A 17,785-nucleotide genomic window follows, 5' to 3' on the forward strand; every position below is an offset into this window, starting at 1 on the left:
AAGTCGCCTTGACTCGGGCAAGCATTTTCTCTTTCAGTTTTACCCCTTTTTTTTTTACAAGGCGTTCAAAATTAAAGCGATGTATCACGCATAAAAGCATCAATGTCACCATCTCCAACAATGACGGCGCCAACGTCATCAATTGTATCCCCAATTAAAGACGGCGAAGATTTCAACGCCAACCGAGAGGGAAATATCCTTGGTCCAAATGAGTTTAAAGGGCGATTTTTAAATCACAAACTTCAATTACAAGCCCCAATATTCAAATTTCAAAAGCGACAATTGCAAAGTTCTTAAAGACTTACATATACATGCTCCTTACACGACACTTGTGTTCCTTGTGGAAACACAGAGCGGCGAGGTTAGTGAAAAAGACATGAAAACAATGTGATCCCCAAAATTTTCCAACCTCTCCCCCTCCCCGTTTCGCGTTATTTTTTTTTTCTCCCTTTTTTGGTAAATTTTCTTTCTACTTTTTATTAGTTCTGGCTAGATCAAATGGTGTTAAATTTTTTTCATTTTATGATACATTATCTGAATAAATTGATCATGTTCTGAATGCCCAAAATATCTTGCACAGTGATGATGCTCCCCCCTCAGTACTTTTGATTAGCAGACCAGTACTCTGGGGAGAATTATAGCCAACAAATTATTCTGGACGTAGTTGTTAATTTTTACTTTTTGACGATCTATCATTTCCAAATGAGTTGATTGTCTTGCAAATGTTAATGTTATGTGTTCGGGATCGAAACACTGCTGGGCTACAGAATTTTTGATATCTCACGACAATTAAAATGCAATGCAGAGGAAATAGTTTTAGAAGTTACGTGAACAAAACTTTAGTCATCGGTCGATTCTTATCTTTAAACCTGGAGGAAAACGCCGAAATATTTGCTTGATGGCACATGGCTACATGTAATTCACCTTCCGAAGGAAGGTGAATTACAAGTAGGCATATCTACTCATGTCTTATTCTGAGGATTTCTTTATTCTCTGCTACTTGCAGTGTTTTCCAGGGAAAAATGGTTTACTCGTGGAATAATTTCTGCAAACTTATCTAAAAAACTATTTTAAGCTGTAAAGGAAAGGATTTTAAGCTTTGTCAAGCTTTGACTGGCTCATGCAGAAAATTCTGGGATCGAATGCTTTGTGGTGTTACGGGTGTTAAAGTATGGAGTCACTGATGAAAGTGTTCCCAAATCTCCACAAAAATAGTGGACTTAATAGAGGAGAGGAGGTGTGTGTGTGTGTGTGTGTGTGTGTGTGTGTGTGTGTGTGTGTGTGTGTGTGTGGCAAGTGTTGTAAGCGCAAGCATAAAACAAATATAAATTATGAGTTTTTAAATTGTGCACTAACGCTGAGAGACCACAAGGAAGTACAAAATGATATTTAATGATATGGAGTGGTTTTGAGAAGCTGAATTGTTTTGACAGAAAGATGCCAGGGAGGGGGGGTTTCGATTGAAATCTAATACGCGACTTTGCTATCACTAGCGTCAGAATGAACGCTGCAATTGGTTAACCCTGTAAGGCTTGTATTTGTTGGGTGAGATGCAGAGTCATGGAAAGCTTCGCCACCCGTTTAAAGTTATATGTTTGGAAATCTTTTTTCTTTCCATGATGGATCGAAGAGATCGCTCTGTATGGTAATGCAAAAATGAGCGCAGGCATTCCGAAAAGTACAAAGTTCACAATTCACACACAATTCGGGGCAGAACGAAACTGTTCAATACGTTCCAGCAGAAGTCTGTAATAAGTTTTTTAATGTTTCCTAACTCGTTCCATTCTATCCAAATCGCGATGGAACTTTTGGAGCTCAAATGAAAAGTAAATTCAGTTATTTTAAAAGATTTTAAAGTGACAGAATCAGCTATGAATTAGCATCCCTTTAGACACAGTAGGAGCAAAGTCGCATATTACAGATGAAGGATTTACCAAAAAGAGTAGATTCCATCTTCAATTTGGCTGGTCATAAGCTCTTATAACAACAGACACAAAAGTAGAGGAAAAAATTATTTAATGTATAAAAGTTAATAAACTAAATTTTACAGATGCTGTAGAAAACAAAACTGAAAAATATATACAAAGAAGAAGTTCATTTCTCTTATTCTTTTCTCTCCCATTTTCTCAGCCACCCAGTGTTGCAATGTAAGAATCCATTCAGTTGTTAATGGCGGTCAACAGCCATTACCGTGGCAAAACAGCATAAGTTTGAAAGTGTCTTGCTCTGTTCTGTCCCTTTTTTCTTCGGCGCCCAATGTTGCGGTGTTAAGGCCCGGTCAAACGCACACAACATTTCAACGCAGCATCTTGCAATAATGTTAGATCATGTTTTTAGAAGTTATGAAGGTGCAGGCCAAACGTACGCAACACCTTGCAATATCCAAAAACGTTGCAATAAAAATTTGACCATTTTCAAACTTGATCCAGCGTATTGCAACATATTACTACGGGATGGCCAGACGTGTGCAATACGTTGCACGCGATAATGTTACAAGAGTTTGCGTTGAAATGTTGTGTGCATTTGGCCAGGCCTTAAGAATCCATTCTGTGAATAATGCCGTGAATAAACAGCTCAAGTTTGAATGAGCTAACCGCCTCCCGTTTAGCTCAATTGATTAGAGCGCCGGATTGTGTTGTGCGGGAGGTCGAGGGTTCGAGTCCCGGCCGGACCAATACTCATGGTCTTAAAATAAGTGAGGAGAATTTTCTACCTTTCTATAATCAAGAAATGGATAGATATTCTAGTCTTCTCAAATAAGGACGAATAAACCGTCGGCCCCGTCTCCTGAAGTGTTAGGGGTAGGAGACATTAATTTCCCACGCACGAGATCACTGTGTGGTGGATGTCCTCCCCTGGGTGGGATGGGTGGGTATTGGCCCTGAAAAGCCCCTATGGGGAGTGGTCAATTAACCTATGTATGTATGTAATGTGTCTTTATCTCCGACAGGATTTTTCCAAAAGAGGAGTTGCATTTTTGCGACCAGGTGGAAAGCGGGTAGAACGCATCATCATTTATCTGAATAACTTAATACCTTGTGTTTTCTGTGAGTCTTGTTCTTGTTAATTGTCGAATACGAGTATTGAAAATTTCAGTAGCAGAATAGTGGTCCATGGTGGAGAGGAGCTAGATTGCGTGATAATATATGTTCGGTGTAGAAGTGTCAGCGAAGACAATTTGTCTTCATATTCATTTTTCGATGTAAGTAGAAAAAATTTTTTTTCATTTGATTTCTGATTAAATTATAAATTAATAAATCACATTTTGTTATGATTCAATGTCAATATTTGTCATTTCAAGTCACTTAATAACTCAAACGCGAATCAATATTGGAGTTTGGTTCCAAAACTTTGTCTGTGTCAAATTATGTCAAAGTTTGTAAAAGTGCTGTGTCTCAATGTATGCCGCTAGTTTCTTTAGTGTCTGTCGTCTATTTGCTAAGTATTTTTGTCGTTTCATTCTGCGTTTGCGATAATGAAGCCATCAAAAAGAGTTCGTCTGCAGGGATGGAAAGCTGCCATATTATATGGCTTACTAAGTCGATTTTAAAAGCATGGAATGAGCGAAACACAGTCTTGGGATTTGGCAAGAAAACGAGACGCGAGTTCGCTGAGGCCCTGCTACACAGGTCTACACAGTCAAACAGAAAACTCCTCTTAGCACTTGGGTGACCGTCAGATGGGGAAACATTTACAATCGACCGCTAGCCTAATCCCGTGTAAGTTTTTGACTGACTTTTCTCTCACGGCGAAATCAAATTCAGAGATACATTTAATCTCTATTATTTAAGCGAATTTTGAAACTGCATGTTTTTATTAAACGTGCAGTGTGACGAATTTATTCATGTATCGCTTGGCCTCGTACGAATCTTTTTTTTGTGCCTGGTGAATGAAACGACAAAAAAATCAAGTATTCGATGGTCTCCTTCTCTATGTAATGCGTTGATCTAGGGTCCATTCTCTGTTAAACCTCTTGCTTCCGTACACTTTTGTGTCCAAGAATGTAATTTCTGTACCTGATATTTGAGCGGGGAGCAGTGGTCGTATTATGGTAAAATGTTCAGTTGCTGTTTGCCCACTTACAGATCCTTCTATTTTGTCTTTGGTTCTGTTCTATACCCTCTCGAAGTTGCAGTTTGGTTGTACTCTGGGCAATAACATCCTTTTTCTATTTTTGCCATAAAAATAGTGACAAACGCTACTACCGTTGCAATACTCTTTTCCGTATTGTGGGTTTGTGGGGAAAAAGTATCGAGTTGCCGGACAATAACAATAACAACGGCGCGCAAAGCACGCTGGTTGAGCATGGCCCTTTAAATAAACTAATAGGGTGTGTGGTTTTGCCGGATTTTGAATATTCTTGGATGTTAAACCACAGATCTGAAAAAAATAGACGACATATCACAGATCTGAAGTGTGGTTGTTATACCAAAGATCTGAAGTGTAGGTGTTGTACTACAGATCAGGCTCCGGTTGTTCAAAGGGTGGATAACGCTATCCAACGGATAAATCGCTATCCAACGGATAAGTGTTACCAAAACGTACTGCGCTATCCACTGGATAGAGATTTATCCAGTGGATAGCGTTATCCATCCTTCGAACAACCGGGGTCTGAAGTATAGACGTTAAACCACAGATCTGAAGTGTAGATGTTATACCACAGGTCTGAAGTGAAGATGTTAAAACCACAGATCTGAAGAATAGATGATATACCAAAGATCTGAAGTGTAGACGTTTTACTACTGATCTGAAGAATAAATGTTATACCCCAGATCTGAAGAATAAATGTTATACCACAGATCAAAAGTGTAGATGTTATACCACAGATCTGAAGTATAGATGTTATACCACAGTCCTGAAGAGAAGATGTTATACCAAAAATCTGAAGTATAGATGATATACCACAGATCTGAAGTATGGATGTTTTACCTCAGATCTGAAATATAGATGTTATACGAAAGATCTGAAGTATAGATGTCATACCACAAACCTAACGTATGGATGGACCCACAGATCTGATGTATAGAAGTTATACCACAGATCTTAAGTATAGATGATACACCACAGTTCTGAAGTATAGATTTCGTATTTCAGATCTGAAATAAAGATGCTATATCACAGATACGAAGAATAGATGTTATACCACAGAACTGAAGCGTGGATGTTATGCCACGGATCTGTTTTAAAGATTTTGTGCAAAAGATCTGAAGTACTAATAAATGATGTGCCACAGATCTGAAGTATAAATGTTGCACCCCAGATCTGAAATGTGGATGTTACACCGCAAAGAAAGAATATAATCTGGCAAGTATGAAGTATGGACGGCTTCCTTTTTTCATGACCTTACCTTTAGACACTGCAGATGGTTTAGTTGGGGTAGATCGTGTGGGGCCAGCTACCTGCTTTACACTTTCGACGGATATAGTGAAGTTTTTTGAGCCTCCTTCACCTTTCTCTATTGCCTCCTTCAGACTGTTGGCGTCAACATCCGTCGTAGACGTAAGGAAAACTGTGAAGTCGAAAATTATACTTCCCTTCCGGAAGTTTTTCACCTCAATATAAAGTAAATTTTGTTTGTATTTCTCTTCGAGAATTCCTCTTAAATGTTTTTCCAGCTTGCCCTTAAGTTCTCTGTACTTATTAGATTTGTTATTTCCATATTCGCTTTCCCAAGGTTCGTCCACTTTGCCACTTCCTTCGTATTTTTTGGAGCCCTCTATTGAGGTCATAGAACAAATAAAAGACGTAAATCTCATCAGTAATGCCTGAACTGAGTAATTTCAAGAACGTTTTAGATAAAGTGTCAGTTAACTAGCGATACCTTACTATTGACATGATCACCCCTTAGCAACCATGTACAGAGGTCATGTGTGATATGAATAGGAGTCACCCTAGAGTCCCGGATGTTAGTATCTACTAAAACAATGGATAGCATTAAAGGCCCACAGATCCGAATCAAAGATGTTATACCACAGATCTAAAGCATGGATGTTATACCACAGATCTGAAGCAGGGATATTATACATCACATCAGGCGCCGATTGTTAAAAGGGTGGATAACGCTATCCACTGGATATATCTCTATCCGATGGACTGCGCAGTACGGTTTGCCAACATTTATCTGCTGGGTAGCGATTTATGCGTGGGATAGCGTTGCCAGGTCTTTGAAAAAATAAGGCCTGAAGTGTTGATCATATACTATAGATCTGAAATATAAATGTTATACCGCACATCTAGAGTATGAATATCGTGCTGCAAACATGAAGCATGGATGGTATTCCACAGTTCAAAAGTACTTATTCATTATAATTTGAATATATCAACAAAGTTGAAATGGTAAATTGGCCACCGTTACGGTTATAAAAGCTGACGTTTCGAGCCTTTATTTACTTATTCATTATCTTACCTTTTGACGGTGTAGTAGGTGGTTGCGACGTCGACGACGTAGACACTGTCATAGTCGTTGGTTTTGTTCTCGTAGATACAGTTTGTTTAATTAAACCTGATGATACCATTGACGAGGAAGGTAATCTTACAGTTGAAGATTGTGTTGACTGGATTGGTGATGCTGGTGGTGTCAATGACAATGATGATGTTGATTTTGTCACTGATGGTTGCGGTGTTGATTGGGTTGATGCTGAAGCTGATATCAATTGCGATTCTTGTTCTGATTGCAATGACTCTAATGCCACTAGTGTTGGTGATAATGATGCTAATGGTGATTCTGGAGGTGGTGCCGTTGATGATGGTGCTGGTGGCGTTGATGTTGAAGTTGACACAGATGGTTGGGGTGATGCTGACACCGCCAATGTTTGCCTTTTTATTGCCGTTGATGATGGTGCCAGTGGCGGTGATTTCGACACTGCTTCTGATGGTGATGACCCAGATGTTATTGTTGCTGGTAGTAATTGCGCTGATGGCGATTGTGATGCTAATGATGAGTGTGACGTTGGCGGTTGTAGCGATTCTGGCTTTGATAATGGCGTTGTCGGTGCTGGTGGCGTTGATGTTGAAGCTGACACAGATGGTTGGGGTGATGCTGACACCGCCAATGTTTGCCTTATTATTGCCGTTGATGATGGTGCCATCGTTGGTGATTTCGACGCCGATTCCAATGTTGACGACCCAGATGCCATAAGTAATGATAGTAACTGCGTTGATAGTGATTCTAGAGGTGATGCTAGTGATGATGGTGAAGTTGGCGGTTGTGGTGTTTCTGACTTTGATAATGGCGTTGTCGGTGATGGGGATGTTGATGTCACTGCTGATGTATCAGGAGATCTTGGCACTGATGGTGATTCTTCGGCTGAAGATGACAGAAATGGTGTTGGTGTCGTTAGCGGTGATGTTATTGCTGACCCTGATTGTTGAAGTGATCCTGAAGGTACCAGTGATGTCGGTGATGGAGATATTGATGCCGTTGCTGATGGCTTAGATGATCTTGACGCTGATGATGCTTTGGCTGGCGATGATGAGAGTGGTATTGGTGACTTGGTGGGGGAGCTGTCGTTGACTCTGATGGTTGAGGTGAACGTGAGGGTGCTGGTGATGACGGTGGTAACGCTGTTGTTTTTGGTGCCGCCGGAGGCGATGTTGGTGCTGATCGTGATGCTTGACGGCGATGCCGAAACAGATGATGGAGCTGCTGACAAGGTCGCTGGTGAAGATGATGTTAATAGTGAAGAATAACGAGATGATAATAACTTAAATAACTTTCAACTAATTCAATAGGTAATTACAAGTAAACCAGTGAGACAGAATGAGAAGTGTTTGAAGCACGGTGGGAAAGGGCGGCAAAAGCTGAGCAAAATGACTGCAAGCATAAGCTATGATCTACATGGCGTCGATTTAGCAATTCCAATGTCGTAGAAATTGATTCCATAATCTGGTAACATCGTGGATGAAAGGACGATTTTCTCTACATTCTACTCTATTAAATATCTAAACAATATTCACCGCATCGAAATATAGCGTCCAATTTGAATCACCATTGTTTTGGACTTATTAGCCTCTTCTTCACGTGGAAACACAAAAGGATTATCACATGTGTGAGAGGCTAGTAAGTCCAGAACAATGGCAATTCAAATTGGACGCCAATCAATTCTTTAATTTTTTTAGATTCGCTGGAAAATTATGCGACTATGATTGAGGGGAAGCCGGAACAAAGAGTTTTGTCCCGAGACTGAAGACGAGTTTCCAATAATTAAGAATTACACATTAGCGCTCCAAGGAAACAACCAAAACCTAACTGGTCCTTTGAGACGGTCAGGGTTCTTTTAAGAACCATAAATTGCTTATGGTGTACATAGGGCTGATGGCAGACTACAGATAATCTTATCTACGGATGAATGTATATATCTTATTAGACGTTTTGTTGTGTAGTATCGCTGAGTATTTTTACGAGTTGTGTCGTATTTTGACGAGCCCGTAGGGCTCGTCAAAATACAAATAACGAGTAAAAATACTCAGCGATACTACACAACGAAACGTCTAATAAGTTATTTATTATCCAACACGCCAAACTGTTGTTTCTGCGGGCGAATTTCGCGGATATTTATTTACGGGGACTGCGTGACAGAAGTATGCGAAGGGGAAAGGAATTGGCGCGTTGTTGTCTTGCTGTTTCTATTTTCTTCATTAAATGAAGTAATTTTCTGGTCGTCAAGCTGTTTTTCTTCGTTCGATTCATCAAATGAACTTGGATCTATATTTGCCAGCCATTCTGACTCTTCGTCGTCGGAAATATGATTGAAATTGTCCGCCACCCTTTTTTTCCCCTAACTACAAGCCAATTCTTCGTTTGCGGGATGCGGGAAAATCAGTTTAACCGGTACTACAATAGACGAGTGCAAATACCGCGTGATATTTGTACTCGTCTATGGCGTTATTCGTACTCGTCTAGGTGTAGTTGGATAATAAAGGCTGATAGTTTCTAAAGAAACTGTTTGGGGCTGCGTCGATGGGGGTAACGAAATAATTTGACTATATCAACAAAGTTGAAATGGTAAATTGGCCACCGTTACATTTATAAACGCTGACGTTTCGAGCGTTAGCCCTTCCTTCGTCGCTCCGACGGACTAACGCTCGAAACGTCAACTTTTATAATCGTAACGGTGGCCAATTTACCATTTTAACTTTGTTGTTATATTCAAATTATCTACGGATGGATATACGTTCCCATCCTTTTCTCGCACTACATCGTCTAGTTGGCTTACAGATCTATAAACGTGTTTTTAACTGTTACAATCGTCATCACGAAATGTTCAAAACTTGCTGCAAATCATTGACAAAAACTTGTGAAACATTGACAAATTTGATCACAATTGTTGGAGACGGTAATAGTCATTTTGTATCAAACAATTTTTTTTCCGAATTGAAAACAGCTACATTGATGAAACGTTTTCTGTTGATTACCAAATTAAGGGTGTATAATTTTGCGCGATTGTGCACTATCGATTTAAGTCAATGCTTTGAATTTTCAAGCCACCAGGTTAAACAAGTTACTGAAACATAGCCTTTGTTCTCTCAGGAAAAAGTTAACTTTCATGCATGAGTAACATATTAATTCCCTTCAGATCATTCTAAAGGACAATTACCTGGGCTTTTTTTCAATTCTCCTCCACCACCAATCGGAGGCCGTTGGCGACAGATCAAACGGAGGTGGCCCAGCTTTCCCTAACTACATCGTCACAATGTAAAATAGGCACCCACGGTCTGCTTACGCAGAGCTCAACGTGTCTTTAACGGTTTCAGTTTTTACATTTTTGCGACTTCCTTTAAGGATGTCCTTTTTTTACACAGTATAATTTGGATATATCAACAAAGTTGAATTGGTAAATTGGCCACCGTAACGATTACAAAAGCTGACGTTTCGAGCGTTAGCCCTTCGTCGGAGCGAATGTCAGCTTTTGCTCAGCATTAGCCCTTCGCTCCGACGAAGGGCCAACGCTCGAAACGTCAGCTTTTGTAATCGTTACAATGGCCAATTTACCATTTCAACTTTGTTGGTATATCTAAATTATTTTCGTTACTCCCACCGACGCAGCCCCAAACAGTTTCTTTCGAAACTATCAGCCTTTATTCGTTCTTTTTTACACAGGTTCCAAGGGCGACGTGAAAAAATTCTTTGCGACTTGTAAAAATATAAAAATATACTGAGATGTATAAGGTAACAAACAACATTAGGAAGTGTTCTAGTCAGATCCCCCTGCCTTGACTCAGTGATACGAAAAATTTATTTAGAAATTTAACCTGTTCAAGTGAGTACTTCCGGTCTACAGCAAACGTTGACTTGTCTGGAGTGTTAATTGAAACTGAAACATTTCATCATAGGAATTAAGTTTCTAGACAGACTTTTTCTCACAGGAATTTCGAAATATGCTGATCAACCTCAATTGCAGTGGATAACTTCGCAGATAAATCATTTCTTCAAGCTATTTATGTATGTTCATGTCAACTTCCATGTTCTTTTGTTTTGAAGAACGCCTATGGATGAATTAAGTGCTTCATCAAAAAATACTTGCGTTCGTGTAAATTCATATAAATGGCTCTGAATTGTTTTGCCAGCAATCATTAATATTCATTTGGACTCACTAAACATCTAAATGGCTTGTGTCATCAGTCCTTTAGCTCTCAAAAGCCTTACGCCGCCGAATTGTCAATATGCGGAAATCAATTTTCCGGAAGAATGATTTTGGGTTACTTCGCAAAAGTCTCAACGGAAACGTTTATTAAAGAAACGATAACCCGCGTGTAAAGTGCTGGAATGATTTCAATGCAGCTAAAAACAAGTTAAACCCACACAGAACGGTTTGCAATCAGGAAATAAAGTATTACAGTTCGTCTGCATTAGCTTAGACTGGCGCAACAATAATCTCAAGCCAGGAAAACCGATTAATCATAATTAAGTGAAGCAGAGCGCGTGATCATAAATAAAACAGTTGTTTTGACACATTGTGTTTTATACATGACTGCATTTAAAGTTCGGCAAACATAAGGAGGTTCATTCGTGAAACCCAGGTTTGTATAATTGTTTGCGCCCAAACGTCTTAGATCAAGGAAATGTAGGAAATTATAAAAGTAAATCTTATTACGCAAATATTCAGATTTGATCAGAATTTTACTGAATCCTCAATGGAACATCTGACCAGTTTGAATGTGAGAGAGATAAAAGATATGCTGCTTGTCAAGTGTACTCTAAACTGAAGGAAATCAGCTTGACATTTCAGAAACGAAACTACGCGAGAGAAAGCAAACATGAAAAGGTTTTCTATTTCTACATTCTTGATAAAACAGGCAAGGAATTTGTTTACCTTGTGAGCTAGTCGCGATCACACAAACCGTAAACGACATGATCCACAGAAAAGTAACCAACAGAATGGTCCTCGTCTTGATCTGATCCATTGTGGCTCTTTACGGACGACCCCTCTTGAACGTTGTTCAATCACGTAGGTTGATGTTTTTCTATTCAACGATAACCTTGACTTTCGCGGAACGTGGAAAGTGTGCACCGCTGAGCACGCTTTCTACTAAAATCTCTTAAGTTTGCAAGAAACGTCAGACGGTAATTAATTCTAGTGACGAAAAAATTCCATTTAAATCATTGCTTGTCTAGACTAAGGCGTTCTAAATAGGGGCGTCTTTGTGTTTCAAGGGCTGACTGACTGACAAATTGTTTGTTTGAATGCATCGGTAATTTGGTAATTTTGGTTATATCAACTTGGGCGAATGTAACAGGGTTAGGTAACTTGATCGTACTAACTGTTTACCTTGGTAAAAGCTCACACGTAAACACAACATGAGTTGATAATGTAAATTGGTAATGTAAAGGGTTCCATTGGGTAGTTTGGAAAACATGGAATGCCGGAATTCCGGCCGGAATACCCGGAATACCCGGAATTCCCGGAATGACCAAAAAATAATAAATTGAAAAAAAAATTATCCAATAATTAAAAATAACAAGTGTAAATTAATAATTAAAAAATAGTTAATTAAAAAAGTAAAAATAAAGTGAAAATAAAAATTAAAAAGAAAAAAAAGAAAATCAGTTCTCTATAAGTAAAACAAAAAAAATGCAAAATTTTCTCTCAATAAAATGTAGAGACCACATGACGTAAAAAATAACTACCTATGGCACTGTTCACGGAGATACACACACTAGAACTATATGTAGCTTACAGCCTACAATATACAAACTGATGCCGAAGATTGCTTCAAGGTAAATAAATCAGAAATGTGATTTATAATTGACAGACCTCAAGCACTGTGGGTTCTAAGTGGAAAAGGGGATGTAAATACGATAAGTACTTGCCGAGCAAACCCAAAGTGCGACCGCACTTAAAATCTGTCAGCACAAGCATTTTCTAATGCTACCCAATTTTTGCGGTTTTCAAAAATTTTAAAAATTTTAGAAATCATGAAAGACGCCGGTGTGCTTGGGTGGGACTGGCCGATTTTGCCAAAATTTTTTGAAACAAAGAGAACTGCGCCCGGTGCGGTCAAAGTTGTCATTTTGTGGGTGCGTGTGACGTATGGGTTAGAGCCGATAAAACCAGAAAGAGCGGGAAATTTCTCCATTACACGCTGGCGTGTTCCTTGCCTACATGAGATTATGGATAGACGAGAACTGTTCTTCCCCTACAGCAATTTATCAGGACATTACAGCCTTAGTTATCCGCAACAGCAAGATGTCTGAGGCACCGAACCGTGCCGGCAAGTTATAAGGTCCGTACCAGCGACTACTGAAAATTACTCAGCCAGCCAGTGTAGAACATCTGAGTGTCCCTGCACAAGCAATGCCAGATGCGCGCCAGATTCCCCTTTTGATGGTGGAAACTCGGGCAAAAATCATATGAAAAGAGGAGTGAGGAAGAAATCGCGATTTAAAGTGTTCTGTTTCGCTGCATGGTTAATTCGCGGGAATGTTTATTTGCCGGCTGAGATATTGCCTGCGTGCACGTGATTGACGTTTTCCTCTTTAACCTGGTTAAAATGCGACCCTAAGGTTAACAATTTTATCTCCTTTTCCGCTTAAAAAAGTTTAGTTTTTGGTTTTTTCGGATTTCCGGTGAAATAAAAATTTGACGGTAATGCGACAGACTCATGATGCAGTTCCGTTCATTGCTATGTTTCAGCCCGCAGCCTTGCAACTCAATCAGTCTCGCTTCTCGCGAGCTAAGGTAAATATGAAGGCTTGAGGAATTATTTGCGAATTACAGGAGTGGCGAAGACCCGCCAACACCTTTTAAAGTGTGTGTGGACGGGCCTCACCTGAATGAGATAACTGAGCTTTCCAGAAAGACTCTCTTCTAGCGGCCTAAACATATCTTTTCAGCATATTTTTTTAATCATCAACAATTACGGAAGAAATACTTCTAATTAGGGTTTCCATTACCTTTTTTCCAGCTCTTTCTCTGGACTACTAGATTCTGCGTGGTTTACTAATAGAAATATATTAAGAAAAAATTGATAAAAAGTGCCTATACACTTCGGAATCGCTAGGTGTACCACCAATGAAGACAACGGACCACGTGGTGGGTCAAATTTAGCATTCAAGTGAAACCACAACCATAAAAAAGTAACTGGAAATAAAACTTACGATCTTTAGAGACAACCGAGGAATAAGTCCTTTTTTGTCCTTTTTCTTCTTTAGAAGAATGCATCAGTACAAGGTTTATATTCAAAAGTATATATATTCAAGGTATATATAAAAAGGTGTCGAGTAACTGACGATCCCTCAACTTTAACTGGGGACGGCTGGTAGCTGCTTTGATAGCTCCCAATGTGTGGTTAATAATTATTTAAGGTAGAGTATTAATTTGTAATAGTTCGGAGATTTTTAAAATTGAAACTATTAAACTAATTGCAAATATTGCATTTGTTTAATCTTCTGCAATGGTTCCGGCTGGAAAAGCATACCGGCTTAATGGTCCTTGCGCCCTAGACATCCTACAGGTGTGTGAATGTGTGGAGGCGAATTTGAAACGGGGAGTAACCACGTGATGGACTAGCATCCCATCCAGGGGGAAGGGAGAGTAGAAATATTTGGTCGCTTAGGCTGTATGGGCTACTGGCCTGACGCAGACTTTTTTAATTCTAATACGTGCATCTCCATGAACAGCACCGGTAAGTGTTTTTTTTTTTTTTTTCGGACCCTCAGAGATAAATTTGGCATTAAATTATTTGATTAAGTTGTAAATTTACCATTAATTTTTAATTATCAATATTCTTATTTATTTATTTACTTTTAATTTTTTTTAATTTATTATTTTTCGGTCATTCCGGGAATTCTGGGTATTCCGGATATTCCGACACGGAATTATGGAATACCCGGTGTCCCTCATAAGGGGGGGGGGGGGACACTGGGATTTTCGGTTTGTAGGTTTTCGTTATCTCTTAAATCGGTTTTGAGTTTTTGCGCCCAAAAACTTCGGCTTTTCAATTTTGGTGCCCATTGGAGTCCGCGGATTTTTCGATTTTCAGCATTTGGTTTCCGGTTTTCGTCAAAAATAGTAGCGGGGTTTCGGATTTGGTATCCAATGTATTTTCGGTTTTTTCGAATTTGGGTCCGGTTTCTCTTCGATCTGAGCAGCAAATATGCACTTCCACTAATTTCGAAAAGCCGCGAAACCTTTGTATGCTCCACTTGTCATCCTTGTATCAGTGCATTAGGGCTTGGATAACTGGAATGTGAAAATTTATCGGTTTTGAAGGATTTGCATGTGGCTTTTGGTTTTGATCGAGTTTTTTTGCGGTTTTTGTATGATTTTTCTAACGGTTTTGCGGTTTCTGATATACCTAATGCCTCCTCTTTCGTCAGAGCTAATGATTCAAAGGGATAACGCTGGAGACGTCAGCTTTGAAACCCTTTACGGTGGCCTATTTGCATTATCAACTCAGTTGATAAAACCAAAATCTCCTTGCTATACTCCCCTACCGACGCAGCTTCACAGTTTAGAAACTTACCTCCCCTTATTCCTGCATCGGCAGTCTTTGATCGTCATTATCATTATAGTTCATGGAACAAAGGAAATAAATATCAGTTAATCAATAACTCGGGTTTCTATTTTGGGCTGAGTCAGCCCAAAATAGAAACCTGAGTTGCGCGACGGACTTCGCCGATAGGAGATATTGCTCGTAGTCCACTGCTAATTACGGTTTTTATTACATCCATTTTTAAATCACTGGTGGTCCCTCTAATCTGATTGACTCTAATTGGTGCGATTTATTTACAAATGCCACCATTTTTTGCTGTAAATCGCATCATTTTACGCTTGATCATGACTGAGTTTTTGACACATGACGTCAAAGTCTTTCTGTTTTGCATACAAAATAAGATGTAAAAGCGTTCCCGGTTTCGCTATTTATTTTAAAAATCGGCTCAGCACTGCATCAGTAAAATATTTGAATTGACCAAGTTCTGTATTTGGGCGATTTCAAAATGGCTGTAATAAAGTGGTAATTTAACCTTGTGTCGTGCAATTTTGGTCTGAAATCATACTCGTGATTTCAAATCGAACTCGCGCTGCGCGCTCGTGCGATTTTGAAATCACGCATACGATTTCAGCCCAAATTGCACTCCACTCAGTTCAATTACCATTATTAATTACCTGAGGAATTCTCTGGACATCTAGAGGATTGCTCATTGAAAACTTAAACTCTATCGAAGGCTGGTTCTATTGTAAGGTCTGCTATTAGTAGCCGGGTATTTAATTCCTGCCCAGGCAATATTACAGGCACCACACCTGATCTGTTTTCTAGATAAGGTTATTGTTGAGATGAAGTATGGCACTGTTCAAGTACTATTTAAGTTTTAGTATGTATGTTGTTTTAAGGAACCTTTAAAATTCTGTAAGTACAGGATGAGTTGATGTAAACGTATCTTATTTGAGTGAACCACAGAAATCATATAGAATATATGTATGCAACCGATTCAAATAATAGTTTATTGCTTAATCATCCTACCAGATAAGTCACACTATAGACGCTATAGAGCATTAATTTACAACTTGATTTGTGATTTATTTGTGCCTTTCGTTGTAGGTTATGTTATAGTTTGTAAAATAAGCATGGAAATGGGGATTAAATGCTCCTCTCGTCACACTTTTTCCCCAATAGACTCGATTTTCAGAGGACCAACTCCCTCCAATCTCTACCCCCCCGGAGTTAGTTTAGCGGAGACCCACTCCCTCCAAGAGAGGAGGCCCAACTCCCTCCTCTCTGCTAAGGAATGCTCACGGTGACCCTGAGATAAGGTCAACTCTCTTTTCTTCATCAATTGTCAGGTGTGCATCCCCTTGAGCTGTAGGTTTTGTTTTCTTGGTATTTCAGGGGTCCATGGGGGCTAAAAAATATTAATTGCGCACTTTGTCAACCACTTTCCCAACAAATTTTTTGTTGTATCTATATTTTAAGAGAAACGTGGGGAAGTGGTTCTGTCCTGGTGTACCGGTTCACAAGGGAATTACCATTGTTCTTTCTTTGTTTAGGAGTTATCGGTTAGCTATTGTGTATTGTTTGGTCTTTTGTATTGGCTCTTGTGAACCGGTACACTAGGACAGAACCGGGGAAGTTGATTAAATGGATATTTTGCATTGAATCGATAAAGATTAAGCCGCAGCTAAAATGGACTTTTTTGGCCCAGCTATTCAAGGACGAAAGGTAAATTACATGAATTTGCGCTTTGATTCCAAATTGTGTTTCGAAGTGCAGATTGAAACCGAACGGTTCTGTCATTAAGTACTCTTTAATTGTTTTGAATATTGCCATTCAAAGAATGACAGCCGCTTTCGTAACTATTTGCAGAGAAAATCGTGTTTTATTCTTCTTGTGCTAAAGTGAAAATAGAACTTGTTACTCCTCGCTCCATGGAATGCCATGTATGCTTCAGATATGCTGTGCCAGATTTATGCCTTAGCTAAGGAAAAAGACCAAGAAGATGGTACCGTTCCTGGTGAAGGTAACAAGAATACTCATCAGGTAGAAGTTGTTGTCTTGATCAAACGCCAGATTCTCGAAACAAAGATACAAGTTTTGTATAGCAGCCAGAGGGGAGAATTAACACTCGGATCTTGGGAGTTGAAAGGTTAATTTTACGTTTCTTTTTTTATCATTATTAAAAATGTTTTTCAACACAAAAATTAGTGATAATAATTTTGAACGACGTTTCGACCTCGCTGAGGTCATTTTCAAGCTGATGAAAAGGAAAACTGTTACATATATGTACTAAATAGAAGACGTGGGAATGATAAAGGCGATAAAATATGGAAATATGTAAACGCTAGGCGTAAAATAGAAGTGATAAAATTGCAAAGGAGACAATACGAATAAATTAATATGAAAATTTTCCTTTTCATCAGCTTGAAAATGACCTCAGCAAGGTCGAAACGTCGTTCAAAATTATTTTCCCTAATTTTTATCTTGAAAAGCTTTTCTTAAAAAACTACTTATCAAAATATTAAAAATGTGCTTCGTACTTAGTATTCTGTCGTAAATGAAATGGAGTTGAGTTTTTTTTATATAGTTGTATGGGTACGATTTTTTAAAAATAGATCATATTCTGAATGCTTAAAATATCTTGTGCAGTGATGATTGATGATGCCCGTTTCCCCCCCCCCCCCCCCCCCCGCACAAAGTACTTTTGAATAGCATCCCAGTACTCTGCGGAAAGATATAGCCAAGAGATTATTCTGAACAGATGTTTTTTTTTAACTTTTTGGCAATCTATTGTTTTCAAATCAGCCGATTGTCTTGCAAAAGTTGATGTTATGTGTAGAGGAATCGAAAC

The 17,785-nt window shown here is 39.0% G+C and overlaps 1 protein-coding gene across 1 annotated transcript; it reads right to left on the bottom strand.

Moving 5' to 3' along the window:
* Positions 1–1,999: 1,999 nt before the first annotated feature.
* On the bottom strand, positions 2,000–11,665 carry LOC148721897 (uncharacterized). The gene is made up of 4 exons (XM_088735758.1): positions 11,313–11,665; positions 6,407–7,657; positions 5,348–5,716; positions 2,000–4,380 (listed from the first exon to the last, which is right to left on the bottom strand). The coding sequence occupies exons 1-4, from the start codon at positions 11,401–11,403 to the stop codon at positions 4,202–4,204; spliced, it is 1,890 nt and encodes a 629-aa protein (XP_088591884.1). The 5' UTR covers positions 11,404–11,665; the 3' UTR covers positions 2,000–4,201.
* Between the last annotated feature and the right edge of the window lie 6,120 nt (positions 11,666–17,785).

Source organism: Stylophora pistillata, chromosome 10 (genome assembly GCF_964205215.1).
Source record: "Stylophora pistillata chromosome 10, jaStyPist1.2, whole genome shotgun sequence".
NCBI classification, from domain to species: domain Eukaryota; kingdom Metazoa; phylum Cnidaria; class Anthozoa; order Scleractinia; family Pocilloporidae; genus Stylophora; species Stylophora pistillata.

Bases quoted from the DNA above. Each gene is read 5' to 3' on its own strand.
- LOC148721897 (XM_088735758.1), bottom strand. From the start codon at position 11,403: ATGGATCAGATCAAGACGAGGACCATTCTGTTGGTTACTTTTCTGTGG. The intron at 5,717-6,406 runs GTAAGATAATGA...TGACCTCAATAG, and splicing joins ACCTACTACACCGTCAAAAG to AGGGCTCCAAAAAATACGAA. The intron at 4,381-5,347 runs GTAAGGTCATGA...TATTTTTTTCAG, and splicing joins ACCATCTGCAGTGTCTAAAG to ATCTGTGGTTTAACATCCAA.